The sequence below is a fragment of the Canis lupus genome, chromosome 7 (genome assembly GCF_003254725.2).
Source record: "Canis lupus dingo isolate Sandy chromosome 7, ASM325472v2, whole genome shotgun sequence".
NCBI classification, from domain to species: domain Eukaryota; kingdom Metazoa; phylum Chordata; class Mammalia; order Carnivora; family Canidae; genus Canis; species Canis lupus.
Window position 1 is genome coordinate 54092458 of NC_064249.1, and position 14238 is coordinate 54106695.

At 37.3% G+C, this 14238-nt stretch overlaps 1 protein-coding gene across 3 annotated transcripts in view; it reads right to left on the reverse strand.

The window, feature by feature from the left end:
* GALNT1 (polypeptide N-acetylgalactosaminyltransferase 1) overlaps positions 1-14238 on the reverse strand; it is a 122592-nt gene that overhangs the window by 9659 nt on the left and 98695 nt on the right. For all 3 annotated transcript variants that reach the window (XM_049112747.1, XM_035718930.2, XM_035718931.2), the window contains 4 exons: positions 10747-10917; positions 8439-8556; positions 6648-6828; positions 5636-5775 (listed from right to left, as the gene is read on the reverse strand). In XM_049112747.1, the coding sequence (XP_048968704.1) occupies positions 5636-5775; positions 6648-6828; positions 8439-8556; positions 10747-10917 (610 nt within the window). The remainder of the gene's footprint in view (positions 1-5635; positions 5776-6647; positions 6829-8438; positions 8557-10746; positions 10918-14238) is intronic.

Here is a 14238-nt window from a genome sequence, read left to right on the forward strand (position 1 = left end):
CTCTTCAACCCCTTTCTGAAGTAACAACTTAGGTGTACATGGCTATCGCTACAATATTATTTTTGACCTTGGAAGCTGAAAATAACTGTGAACACACTCATTCCTGGGAAACAGGCAGGAACCCAGAGCCTAGGTTTCTTAGTGTCTGCTCTAAGTCTCCTTCATAGTCTTGGTATCTCCACTAGGTGGAACAATGAAGACAATTAAAGGATTTTTGGAATCTATGAATTCACTTCTTTCCCTCTCTGCCATAAGAGAAATATTGGTTGGATATGACAAAGAGTATCGGTATTAATGGTTAAGAACACAAGCTCTCAGGCCATAGTGCCTATGTTCAAATTCTGCCTCTTCCATTTTGTGGCTGTGACCTGAGGATGCTGTTTAAACCATTTACTTATGCCTCAATTTACTGTCAAGTGGGGATAAGAGCACCTATATCTTATAGAGTTGATAGAAGAATAAAATGAATTAACGTTTGTAAAAGCACTCAGACCAGCACTTGACATAGAGTTCATACTCATTAAATCTTAGGGCTATTAGATCTGCCTAGAGAAGCATTGGTTATAATTGGTTATAATCCATAAGACTGGCTAAACTGTCAAAGCTCTAACTTATTTGCTTTCTGTGGTTGTTGCTTAGAGTATATCTCCTCGATTAACTGCTATTAGATAACACAATGAAACACATTTACTCAGTTCCAGGTCCTACAGGGGCTATAAGGGTCATACTTAGTGAAGGCAGAGACTCTAAATTTGTACCTCTCATTCCCCTTTCTACTCTAAAATCCTATGATTTCAGGCTGCTCTAGACCCTTTGAAGTATAAGAAAAGACCCCCAAAAGGCTAAATTCCAGTTTTTAGCAAAGTAAAGCTCACACAGGTAGAGCTATGATCCCAGCATGAGACCCCCAGCGGCACTAGGGTGGGTGATTAAGAACGACCCCTTTCCCTGAAGTTAGAGCTTTAATCTGCATAGGGTGGCCTGATTCTAAGGGCAAACAAGCTTAAGACCATCTGCTTCGTTAAAAAGGCAGTGACAAGCAGGCCATGGACAGTAAAATCTGTTCCTTTTATAGAAAGCCAGCTGGCAAGAGGTAGGTAAAGAACAAACTTGCCTTGGCAATCATCATTGTGGGCTAGACAAGTGGTTCTTTGTAATATGCCTGTATTTTGGCTCAGTGAACAATGCCTAGGTGTTATCCAAAATTGGGTCAATTCAAGGGAAACAAGCAACTCATTCTCTATTCTAAAGGCAAGTTATACTCACAACTCTATGGTCAACAAATCTTTGACAAAGCAGGAAAGAACATCCAATGGAAAAAAGACATCTTTTCAATAAATGGAGCTGGGAGAATTGGGTAGCCATATGCAGAAGAATAAACTAGATCACTTTCTTATACTACACTCAAAAATAAATTCAAAATAGATGAAAGACCTAAATGTGAGACAGCAAATCATCAAAATCCTAGAGGAGACAACAGACAAAAACCTCCCTGACACTGGCCGCAGCAACTTACTAGACATGGCACCAGAGGGAAGGGAAACAAAAGAAAAACTATTGGGACTTCCTGAAGATAAAAGGCTTCTGCACAGCAAAGGAACAATCAACACAATTAAAAGGCAACCTACAGAATGGGAGAAGATATTTGCAAATGACATATCTGATAATGAGTTAGTGTCCAAAGTCTATAAAGAACTTATCAACTCATCACCCAAAAACAAATAATCCAGTTAAGAAATGGGCAGAAAACATGAACAATCACTTTTCCAAAGACATCCAAATGGCTGACTTATGAAAAGATCCCCAAATATTACTCATCATCAGTGAGATATAACAAAACCACGATATCACCTCGCACCCATCAGAATGGCTAAAATCACCGACACGTGAAACAACAGGTGTTTCCAAGGATGTGGAGAGAGGGGAGACCTCTTGCACTGTTGGTAGGAATGCAAACTGATAGAGCCATTCTGGAGAACAGTTTGGAGGTTACTCAAAAAGTTAAAAAAACAGACCTATCTTATGATCCAGAAATTGCACTACCAGGTATTTACCCAAAGGATACAAAAATACAGATTTGAAGGGGTACATGTACCCTGGTGTTTACAACAGCATCATCAACAAAAGCCAAACTATCGAGAGAGCCCAAATACCAAATGTCCATTAGCTGATGAATGGATAAAGATGTGGTGTGTGTGTGTGTTTATTTATTTATTTAAAAAGATTTTATTTAATTTATTCATGAGAGACAGAGAGAGAGAGAGAGAGAGAGAGGCAGAGACACAGGCAGAGGGAGAAGCAGGCTCCATGCAGAGAGCCTGACGTGGGACTTGATCCCGGGACTCCAGGATCACACCCTGGGCCAAAGGCAGGGGCTAAACTGCTGAGCCACCCACCCAGGGATCCCATGTGTATGTATTTAAAAAAAAAAAAAAAAAAAAAAAAGGAATATCAGCCATCAAAAAGAAAGAAAAGAAAAGAAAAAAAGGAAAAGAATGAAAAGAAAAAAGAAAAAAGAAAAGAAAAGAAATCTTGCCACTTGCCACAATGTGGATGGAGTTAGAATGTATTATGCTAAGTGAAATAAGTCAGGAAAAGACAAATTCCAAAGGATCTCACTCATGCGGAATTTAAGAAACAAAACAGATGAACAGTATGGGAAGGGTGGGGGGAAGGAGAGTGAAACCGTAAGAGACTCTTAATGGTAGAGAACAAACTGAAGGTTGCAGGAAGGGAAGTAGGTCGGAGTTGGGTTAAATAAGGAGGGCACTTGCTGTGATGAGCACTGGGTGTTGTATTTAAGTGATGAATCACTGAATTCTACTCCAGAAACCAATATCGCACTGTAGGTTAACTAAGTAAAATTTAAATGAAAACAAACAAACAAACAAACAAAAAAAACCAAAGGCAAGTTATAAGAGCAACTGCCTATATGTACTATAGGTACATCCCCTACTCTGGGCCTTCCTTGAATGTAATGAGGGTATAGCAAAGGGAACAGAGTCTCATTAATGAAGCAGAAAACTCAGCATACTCCTTACCTGTGTGAGGATGAATTTCTTAAGTCACAACAAAGTTCAGAGGAGCACAAGTCAAACCTGAAGTAGCCTCAGTAACTACTAAGGACAAATGGTAGCCTGTGCTCACCCTGGCATGGGCTGAATGGTTTCACTCCAACTCACTACCATCAGCCATTAGGCTCCCCTCTGTGATGTTATTTGTTCTCTGATACTCTACTTTGTTTCTCTTCTCGATCCCCAAACCCTCAACATCAATACCCTCCTCTTCACTCTGAACTGATGATCTTTTGTTCAATAAGGAAACAGAAGAATCAGAGAATTTCCTCACATTTCCACCACAAACTGCTTCTACCCTCAAATCAACAACTGACCTCACACATATCACCAACTCCCTCCACCTTCCTTCCTATTTCCACAGATTCCATGCCTTCTCAGCCTTCCTTCTCATGACCACCTACTAAACATGACTCCAGCAGTCAATAGTTCTTTTTTAGCAAATGAAAAAAACCCTTAACTCCATATTCATTCCCCTTCAGCTACTGACCATTTCTCTGCTCTACTTTACAACAAAATTTCTTGCAAGACTTGCCCTTGCTCATGATCTCCACTTCCTCTTCTTCTTTGAAGCCATCGGGGATTTTCTCCCTACCAATCGCCATGGGAACCCTTTTGACACAGTGAGAAGGAGTCCACCTTCTACTTCTCCCTTGCCAGTCCAATGGCCACTTCTCTGTACTAGTCTTACTCAACAGTCAACCACTTCCTCTTTCCTGAAATACATGCTTCACTTAGTCTTCGGGACACCACTCTCTTGGTTCTCCTATTTCAGTGGTCACTCTTTCTAAATCTTTTTGGCTAATTCTCTCTTTTTACATGATCTCTAAATTGTAGAGTTTCCTATGGCTTGGTCCTCAGTCCTCCCTCTTCTCCAACTACACTTGCTCTCCCCAAGGTGATCTTATGCAGTTTTGTTCTAAAAACTACCGATATATTGACAATCCTTAATTTTAGATCTCCATCCTCAAACTCATCCAGACTACAGATTTGTAAATGCAACTACCTACCCTGTATCTTAACCTGGATGCAATTTAACATGTCCCAAATTGCACTGTTGAATGCCTCCTGTACCTTCTCCACAAGCTTTCCCATCTCAATAATGCCAACTTCCCTGTCCTAGTTTCTCCAGTGAAAATCTTAACACGGTCCTTCACAACCCTTTCCTTTCACCAATACCCTAGTTCTACTCTTGTCTCCACACAATTTTGCTCAAATAGCAGACAACTTGATCATTTCCCAATGAAGGTTTGCCTGTCTCTCTTTGGCTTCCCATCTTAGAATAAAACCCAGAGTGCTGACTGTGGCCAACCAGCTCTATGTGATTTGACCTTCAGTACATCTCAACCTTATCTTCTACTACCCTCCCCCCCCCCCTGTTCACTCCATTCCAGACAACTGGCTTCTGCTGTTTCTGGAATGAGGCAAGTACACTCTCGTCTTAGGGCTTTTTTTTTTTTTTTTTTTAAGATTTTATTTATTTATTCGAGAAACAAAGAGAGAGAGGCAGAGACACAGGCAGAGGGAGAAGCAGGCTCCATGCAGGGAGCCTGACATGGGACTCGATCCCGGGTCTCCAGGATCACACCCTGGGCTGAAGGTGGCACTAAACTGCTGAGCCACCCAGGCTGCCTGGGCTTTTATATTTCTTTTTCCCTGTGCCCAGACCACTCTTTCCCCTGGAATTCATATGGCTTGCTCATTCACTTTCTTTAAATCTCTGCTCAAAAACCAAAACTCCTACCAGGGGCCTTTTTCAACTACCCAAACATAAACAGCACCAATACATAAGCCCACCAGCCATTCTTATTCCCCCTTGCCCTTAGTACCACCTAACATGCCGTGTACTTTAAAATCCTGGTTTCCTCCGCAGATTTGCAAGAACAGAGACTTTATTCACTATATTCCTATATTCACCTTATTCACTTATTCACTTTATTCACTATATTCCTTGTATGTAAAATAGTATCTATTATTTTAAAATAGTATCTACTATTTCTACTATAAATAGTAGATACTCAAATGTTTATTGAATGAATGGAAGGACTGAAGAAGTGACAGCCTCCTATGGAGTGGAGGATTAACTTTTTCTGAGTTCAGGACGATTCAATCCTGGGATGGGGCCTGGTTGTGGCCCTGTCCACACATTCCATTTGCTGCTATGACATATTATAAGTGGTCTTTCAACGTTCCTTGTCAGTTCTTTAATATTTATTTTTACTTCTTTCGTTAGGTTAATTAACACCAGGATATTATCTTTAGGAATATATGCTTTTAACTAAGTGGATCAGTCTGTTAAAACAAGAAGCCTGAAGACACTAAACTATTGAAACAGGAGTTCAACTCTGAAAGGTTGGGGGGGGGGGGAGCATTACTATTTTAATAAAATATAACACAATGAAAAATTAACAAGATTTCAAGTGAGGACATAGTTTAACTGACAATTTTCTCACACTTGAGGTTATATAATTTTAATATGAAGGGATTCTCTTGGATGTTTAACGTCTATTGTTTTTGATGAATGAGAACATAAACAACCGCACAGAATCTATATATTTTACCTCTCCCAAAGAGAAATAGTGACGTGGAATCTGGGAATCAGGATAAATATTCTCTAGGTACCAAGAGAAAGGTTTGCATTGTAGTTTGTGTCTTAGACCAAGTCTTGATGATATATCTCCATAATCTACCTTTGTAACACCTGTTGAAAGAAATAAGTTGACTCTCAATTATTTATGTTCTATTAGGTAACACATTTCTATTTAAATATTGCATTTAACAAGCCAGGCAAATGGGAAAAGTGGTACCATTTTGGTGATGTATAACTACACAAGTGATATCATGAATCCATTGCTCAAAATCTAAAACAAGGAAATATATTTATGTTTTATTTTTTCAAAGAAAAATTAAATTTATGTGAGAATGAAATACAGTGCTAGCATTATTACACATAAATATAAGTTTTTACAGGATCAGAAAACTCATGTACGTGAAGGCGAAAACAAGAATCAAGATTCTTCTGCCCAAATTTTAAGCAGAGCAACTATTTCTGGTCAGGTTTCTCTCATACAACTCACTGACATGTGTGAACTGTGACTTGTTGGTTTTGTGGTAATTAAAAAATGAGGCTGGAATGCTAACAATGTCAGGAAGACTTACAGCTAATGGAACAACTGTTCCCACAAAACTGTGAATGGCAGAGAGGTTCCTGGACAAAGGTCCCTTGAGGCATGCTCCAGTGCTCTGCACTGGCCCTGAGAGACTTGAATTTTCATATAAACATTACACATTACATTTAGGTTAAAAATAAATACAGAACACTGGTAACACCTGGGCTGAGGGTAATGTCTGCAATACTGGCCTGGAAATCTTATTGTTAATAATATACTGGGCATTGTGCTAAGCACTCTGTACACTGTGTGTGATTTCATTTATTCTTTAAGACAACCCTGTGAGGTTGGTTCTTTGCCTCTTCTCAAAGTTTTTTTTAACCTCCTTCTTACCTTTCAGATGCATTTAGACCAAGGATAAGAAAGTTCTAGTCTTATATTTTTAATGCAAAATAATGCTAACCTGGAGAAATTATATAGAAGAAATTCTTGAACTCATCCATCCACACTTCTGCAAGTCGCCTGTTATTTTTATTGATAATTTGTCCTGTGCCTCCTGGGAATGTGTAAGGTGTGGCTTTCCGAAACACATGTCCAACATGTGAGCAAGTGACAATCTCCAAAGTTCCTCCACATTGCCAAATCTGAAAACAATAGCAAAGAAGACCATAATAAGATCCTGATAGCTTTAAAAAAATTGCTCACATCTATGGATGCACACAGTTAAAATTTCATTGAATCATGACCATACATACAATTGAGCGCCTGCTATATGGTCATAAAGCCAGTGCTTCCTTAGAACTGTACTTTTCTGAATTTTTAGTTCTGATCAAACCTAAAGTTGAAGGTTAAATTCAGAAAAGAAAGGTTAAAGGCTAAATGCAGAAAAAACAGAGGTCTGAACAATATTTTTCTAACTGCAGGCCAACACTTAAAAAAGATTGTTAAGTTCAAATTTGAGCTGTTTATATTTTAAAACAAGTTTAAATTTTGTGTGTAGTACATGCATGGTTTATAGTCAAAAAACTTTTGACCATGGAGTATTTGGCCAGAGTCCTATCTGTTCCTCCTTTTCCAAACCTGTCAGAGCCTGTACATTAAGCAGACCCTAGAAATCTAAACTGGATCTCTCATGAGTTATTCCCTGGGACAGTGACAGCATACTGTGCTGTCATCTTCATAAGAATAAAAACCAAAAAAAGGAAAAGAAAGATCATCATGCTTGGGTTTACATTCTTAGTTTAATGAAATTATCCTTCTCCTTTCAAAATGCATTTTTCTGTAAGCTAAAAATCTGTAATTCACAATTAAAACAGATTTTGAGAAGTTTTGATTTTGTTAAATATTCAGCGTCTCTACTTTAAAGTTCTCCCGGATTCACAAAGTGATACAGCTGGATAGGATTTTGATCCCCAAGATCATGAACTGAGCCAAAGGCAGATGCTTAACAGATTGGACAACCCAGGTGCTCCACTAAGAAAATTTCTAATTCAGTTGATTTAGTTCATCAATAAATATTTTTCCCTGCACACACACCTTAGACTTCTTTTACCACAAAGATGATCTAGAGTCCAAATCTCTCCTTTTATAAGACAGCAAACTGATCCACTAGGAATGAAGTGAGGTAGCTGGGTTATATTACAATGCAGTTCAATGTGGTTTCCACTATGAGCTATGTGTGTCAAGTTGGTAATTTTCAGAAATACAGAGTGTCACTTAACATGTTGATTTTAGTGAATGTGAAATGCTTGAGAGTTTTATATAAGGTTGATTGGGTTAAATTAACTTGCAGCAATTTCAGAATTCTTTTGCCTTTTTCTATTGAAAAATGTAAAGCCAGTAAAGTGACCAGGTTTTATATAAGAGAACACTTTTCACAACAGAAGGACAAAGCATATTACAGAAAGTGAAATTATGTTTTTGGCAGTCAAGTACCATAGTAGCATATAGAAACTACATATTGTTTTTTATTTTTAGAGCTTGAATTACTTCCTTGAAAATAACAGAAATTCAAAACAACTAGGGAATCTTGTGTAAGTTTTATAATTTAACTATTAAGATCACTGAATTATTTGCTTAAGATACAGTATATAAGGAACCCTTAATACAAACATGAATTTTTTTATGAACTGAGGTTCTGAAGTCTGACAAAATTCATATGAAATTCAATTTTTATTTTGAGATACATAATATGAATCATTAAAGCATATCTATATTTGAGGTTAAAAGATCATTTTTTTCAAAGGGAACTTACCCTAAAGGAAATCTCTAGGTTCTCTCCTCCCCAAATATCCATTCCAGCATCATATGTTCCAATTTCCTGAAAGTAATCTCTGTCTATTGAAAAAAGGCCTCCTGCCATTGTAGGTGTTCTGCAATTCAATCATAATACTATACTGTTAATTTTAATAACTTAAAATTTATAATCAGTTTTTATTTTTATTATTTTATTATTTTCTAAAGATTTGATTTATTCATGAGAGACACACAGAGAGAGAGAGGCAGAGGCAGAAGGCGGCTCCCTGTGGGGAGTCCGATGCAGGACTCAATCCCAGGACCTCGGGATCATGCCCTGAGCTGAAGGCAGAAACTTAACCACTGAGCTACCCAGGTGTCCTCAGTTTTTGTTTTTAAAAGTATTTTCATTAACCTTTTATAAATAGAGAGTAAATGCTTATTTTTACACTCTTCAGAAACTTTCACAGAAACCTAAGGATTTTCTGTGTTTTTCTGCTGTGCTATTTGGTCTTCAGACATGACCTACCCCTGTCATGCTGACTGCTAGGCCTACCCACTGTCACACTTTGTGCCCTGACAGCCTTCTCTGTCGTGTCCCAAGACCTCTCCTGTTTTTAGTACCTTTCTTGGTCCTCAGGTCCTGATTAAACTTCCATGTGAAACTCTGTAAACTGAAGCTAGATGTCATAATTCTCTCCATCTGACTGGGTACCTTCCCATAGTTCCTCACAACTACACTGACTATATTAACTAATTGACTATATAGCCAACTAGATTCATGTTAGCAACTCTAACACAGTAGGTTCTAAAATGCAGCCAATATTGCAAAGAGATAGATCAAATAGGATGAAACAATGAGGACCTTTTCCTATACCTACTAGAAACCTTTCAGGAAAGGAGATGAAGTAAAGAATACAATTAGTATACTCCTAAGGGGACTGTCTGCCTGACCAAGAATGGTACTTCCCCTGCAGAAGAGGGGCCCAATTCATCAGAACATGGCCCAGGGATGTACAGTGGGTGCAAATAGGTGGAATTAAGTAGAGAAATGATAATGAAGAAGGACTGAATAAATGGATACCAGGTAACAATTTGATTTCCATGAAGGATGAGTATGGAGAAAAATGGACTCTAACTAAAAGAAAATAATTAAATTCTAGGGACAGAGGAGACTATGGTGATCACATTTTTAGGATGAATTGTCACCTCTGATTCCATGCCCTAAAACATACAGATTGCATGCTGTTGGAAGGGTGGTAGCATTTGTCTACTATGTTAGAAATCAGAAGAAACAGGCCAACACTCAGAGTTACCACTTAGTACTGGGGTTTCTTGACCTGTGTTTTGAGATCTTTACATTTCCTAGAATTACATAATCAACCTTCCATTTGCACATGTACATTTTCCCCCTACTAGAGAAGACGTGTAGCCCTGAAATGTTTAGGAAGCCCTGATTTAGATGGTTATTTGAACTGTCACAAAAGAGTGGGGAAAGTACCTCTGCTATAGGAAAGGATTCAGCATAGAATTAATGAAATTCTCCTCAGCTTTGTCAGAATGGCACTTGAGTTCAAGGAAGAGCAAGCCTGAGAAGCCTGGGATGGGAGAAAGCTAAGGCCTGGCTCTGAAGGGCTCTCCATCACTACAGAGGCAGCAGGCAAATGCTGCCCGAACAAATCTGAGGACTGTTCAGATACTCATACTCTCAGTTTCAAGGTTCTAAACAGCATAAAGATTCTTATCCCTTTTGGAAAAAAATCTATAGATGACAAAGTATAAAACAGAGGAAAAGTCAGAATGTGTTCACAGAAATCTTTTTTTATACTTCTGTCAATTCTGGTTATTTTTATATCTGAAACAAGCTTTTCTAACCTCATCAGTCAGTAACTACGATCCAGATGGTACAAGTCTGAATTTCCAAGCTTGTATTTTGGTGCTATGACCCACTTTTAGGTAATATTTTCACATTACACTTACACTTACAATTAATTAAGTGACAGCTGGACTGAAAGTTAAATATTATTATCCTTAACAACTGAAAGCACAAATCTGACAGATTTGCAAAATGTTTTTCATGTAGGGACGAAAGAACATATACATGTCACCATCACTTCTCAGGTGCACTAGATTTATCTAAGTGAAAAATCCCTACTTTATTAATTGATCAGAGGAAAAAGCTATCTTTAAAATAATAATATGTATGGTATGTATACAAATGCCTCACGTCGCTCAAAATACACAAATAATCCTTTTGATATGATTCCCAAAGCTCCACTATTCCCTGTCAATAGCACTTTAGGGAAAACGTTTGACAAATTAATTACCTGACAGGAAGAGTCCGATCACCTTTCCTTCTGTCCATTTCTCTTTGGGGAACAGGATACCAGCGGAAATTGAGCTTCCAATTGAAGCCACCATAGGTCATATCAGAGCCTGCCATGTACTCAAAAGTATCATCGCTGATCACATCAATGATAGGACATACCACTGTTTTCCTAAAATTATAAAAGCAAATGAAAAAATCTTCACTTTCCTTTTTGAGGCACAGCATGATAACTATATTATAATTATATGCTAAGTGTTTTTAAAATAAAAATACATTCTATAATGTTAAAAGCGATGGTGGGAAAATTTCCTGCTATAACCTACTAAGTTAGCATAATTTTTTTTAAGATTTATTTATTTGACAGAGCAAACAGGCGCACATGCGAGGAAGGGGGCAAACGGAGAGAGCACCTTAAGGGGACTCTGAGCTGAGTGGAATCCTAGGCTCTATCTCACAACTCAAGCTGAACACAAGAGTCAGACTGCTTAACCGCCTGTGACACCCAAGCGCTCCTCAGCATAATTACTTATTATACTCACAACCCTTAAAACCCTTCCATCCCTTCTTGTTCATACTTTTAAGTCTTTGCCACATGTGAGAACGCTCCAGATATTTATAGTTTCCAAAAATAATACTTTTAATGACTACATATTTAATCATTTTAAGGTAATAATTTTCTTAATAAACTCGTAGATATTTGTGTTCCTCACAGTCTTTTGCTATTAAAATACTAAGTGAACATGTATTTTCCTTTTAAGATAGGAATGGGTTTAACCAAATTAATGGAAATAATTTTTTTCTCTAACACTAATCTTTATTGCTTTCCATATACATAAGTATAGTATATGTTTCTCCCTGCAGCTTCTTTATAATGCTATCAATTTTGGGTGTGATTTTCTTATATTTTTGCTAATACATAATGTTAAATAGCATCTCACAATTTAAAATTTTATATTTTCTAGTTATTAGAAAGGATATTTTCCCCACAGATTTATATTTCTTCATACAAATTGTCTTATCCCCCAGATATTTAAAATTTTTTCTATTGGAATTGTGATTTTTTTAATAAACCTACAAAAACTTCCACATGACTACAGCTCCTTCCTAGGAAAGGTATACTTACTTATAGTCCCAGGCAGCCACATTCTAGAGTATGTCATATCCTCACCATCTTCATCTTTCCTGCCTTAAGAAATCTTTCCCTACCCCAAAATCTAAAGATATTCTCCTATGTGGTCTTCAAAAAGAATTCTATTTTTGCTTTTCATATTTAAGTCTTTAATCCTACGGAACTGATTTTATTAGGATATACAGTAAGTGTCCAACTTCATTTATTGTCCTTATAGATAACCAATTATTCTACAGTAAGTGTCCAACTTCATTTATTGTCCTTATAGATAACCAATTATTCTAGCACTATTTATTTGATGGTCTTTTTTCCTCTCTGCTGTAACTATCAACACCTTCTCTGTCGCAAGTCAAGTTTCCATATCAACATGGGATGATTTCTAGACATTACTGTTTCACTAGTCTATTTGTGAATTCCTGCATCAACAGGTCACTATCACAATTCATCTAGCCTCAGAAAAAGTCCTGATGTCTGGTAGTGCCAGCCCTGTTGCACCTGACTCTTCTTCTTTAAGAGTTTCCTAGCTACCTTTTTAAAAATATGATTTCAACATAACAGAATCAAGTCAGTTCCTCCAAGAACATTGTTAAGATTACAGCTGGAAATGCACTGAATTTATAGATCAGTGTGGGGAGAATTGGTATTTTTACTTCTCTATCCGTGAATATTATCCTCTTCTCCACTTAGATTATCTTCTAATAAATTTCAAGTGTTCTATTCTATGTATTTAATTATTTAATTATTTAATTATTAATTATTTATTTATTTATTTATTTATGGGAGTGAGAACATGAAAGCACATGAGCATGGAGTAAGGGGAACAGAGGAAGAGGGACAAGCAGACTCCTCACTGAGCATGGAGCCTGATGTGGGACTCAAACCCAGGACCCTGGGATCACACCCTGAGCCAAAGGCAGATGCTCAACCACTGAGCCACCAAGGCGCCTCTATGTATATTTTGTTATATAGCTTATGATTTCCATTGCTATTATAAATGGTATTTCTTTTTTTCTTTTTACATTATCTTTTCTAGCTATTCCTTGCTGGTGTGGAGAAGTCTTTTCTATAGAGATCTTATATTTGGCAATACTGCTAAATTATTATTATGTCTACTGTTTTGTATAAGTTTTTTTTTTCCATTAAGACATCATCTCCAATTGACAGCACTTGTGTATTTTATTTTCCTTTGTAATCCTTACACCCTTTATTTCTTCTATTACTGTAAAACTTAAGATTCCTAATAATACTAAGTAAGAGTAGTAATTTAGGGCATCATAAGGATGCTCTGTATCTTTTATAAACTATTTGGAGGGGGGGAATACCTGGGTGGCTCAGTCATTTAAGCATTCGATTCTCGATTTCAACTCAGGTCATGATCTCAGAGTCCTGAGACTAAGCCCTGTGTTGGGCTCTGCAGATGGAGCTTGCTTAAAATTCTCTCCCCCTCTCATGTGCTCTCACTTTCTCTCTTTAAAAAAAATTCAACTTTTCTCCATTAATATGTTTGTTAGCTAAGGCTTTTTTTTTTTTTTAAGCCATCCTTTCAGATTAGAAAATTTACATTCTCTAATAGTTCACTAAGGACTCTTACTCCTAAGTGGATGTGCATTTTCATCATAAATGAACGTTTTTCTGTATCTACTGAAGCAATCAGTTGTTTTTTTTTTTTAAGATTTTCTTTATTTAAAAAAAAAAACAAAAAAAAAAAAGATTTTCTTTATTTATTCATGAGAGAGAGAGAGAGAGAGAGAGAGGCAGGCAGAGACATAGGCAGAGGGAGAAGCAGGCTCCATGCAGGGAGCCTGACGTGGGACTCGATCTTGGGTCTCCAGGATCATGCACTGGGCTGAAGGCGGCACCAAACCGCTGAGCTACCCAGGCTGCCTGTGATCAGAGATTTTTAATGATACAGTTTTAATCACAGTTTCAGAAATGCTAATAAGGATGTATTATGTGAATTGCTTTGTACTATTAAACTAAACCAATTATTCATGTATTCTTTTACATACTTTCACATAAAAATAAAAATATATTGGGGAACCTGGGTGGCTTAATTGTTAAGTATCTGCCTTGGGCTCAGGTCATGATCCAGGGTCCCAGGATTGAGCCCCATGCTGGGCTCTCTGCTCAGCCAGGGAGTCTGCTTCTCCCTCTCTCTCTCTCTCTGTTCCTCCCTCTTTCATGCTTGTTTGCTCTCTTACTCTCTCAATAAAATAAAATAAAATAAAATCTTTAAATATATATATACACACACGTATATATATATGTGTGTGTGTATATATATATAAAATATAATTATTTTTTCCTCCCAGTGGAAAACTCAAGTTTTCTGATACAAGATTTTTGTGTTAGTGTTCTTGA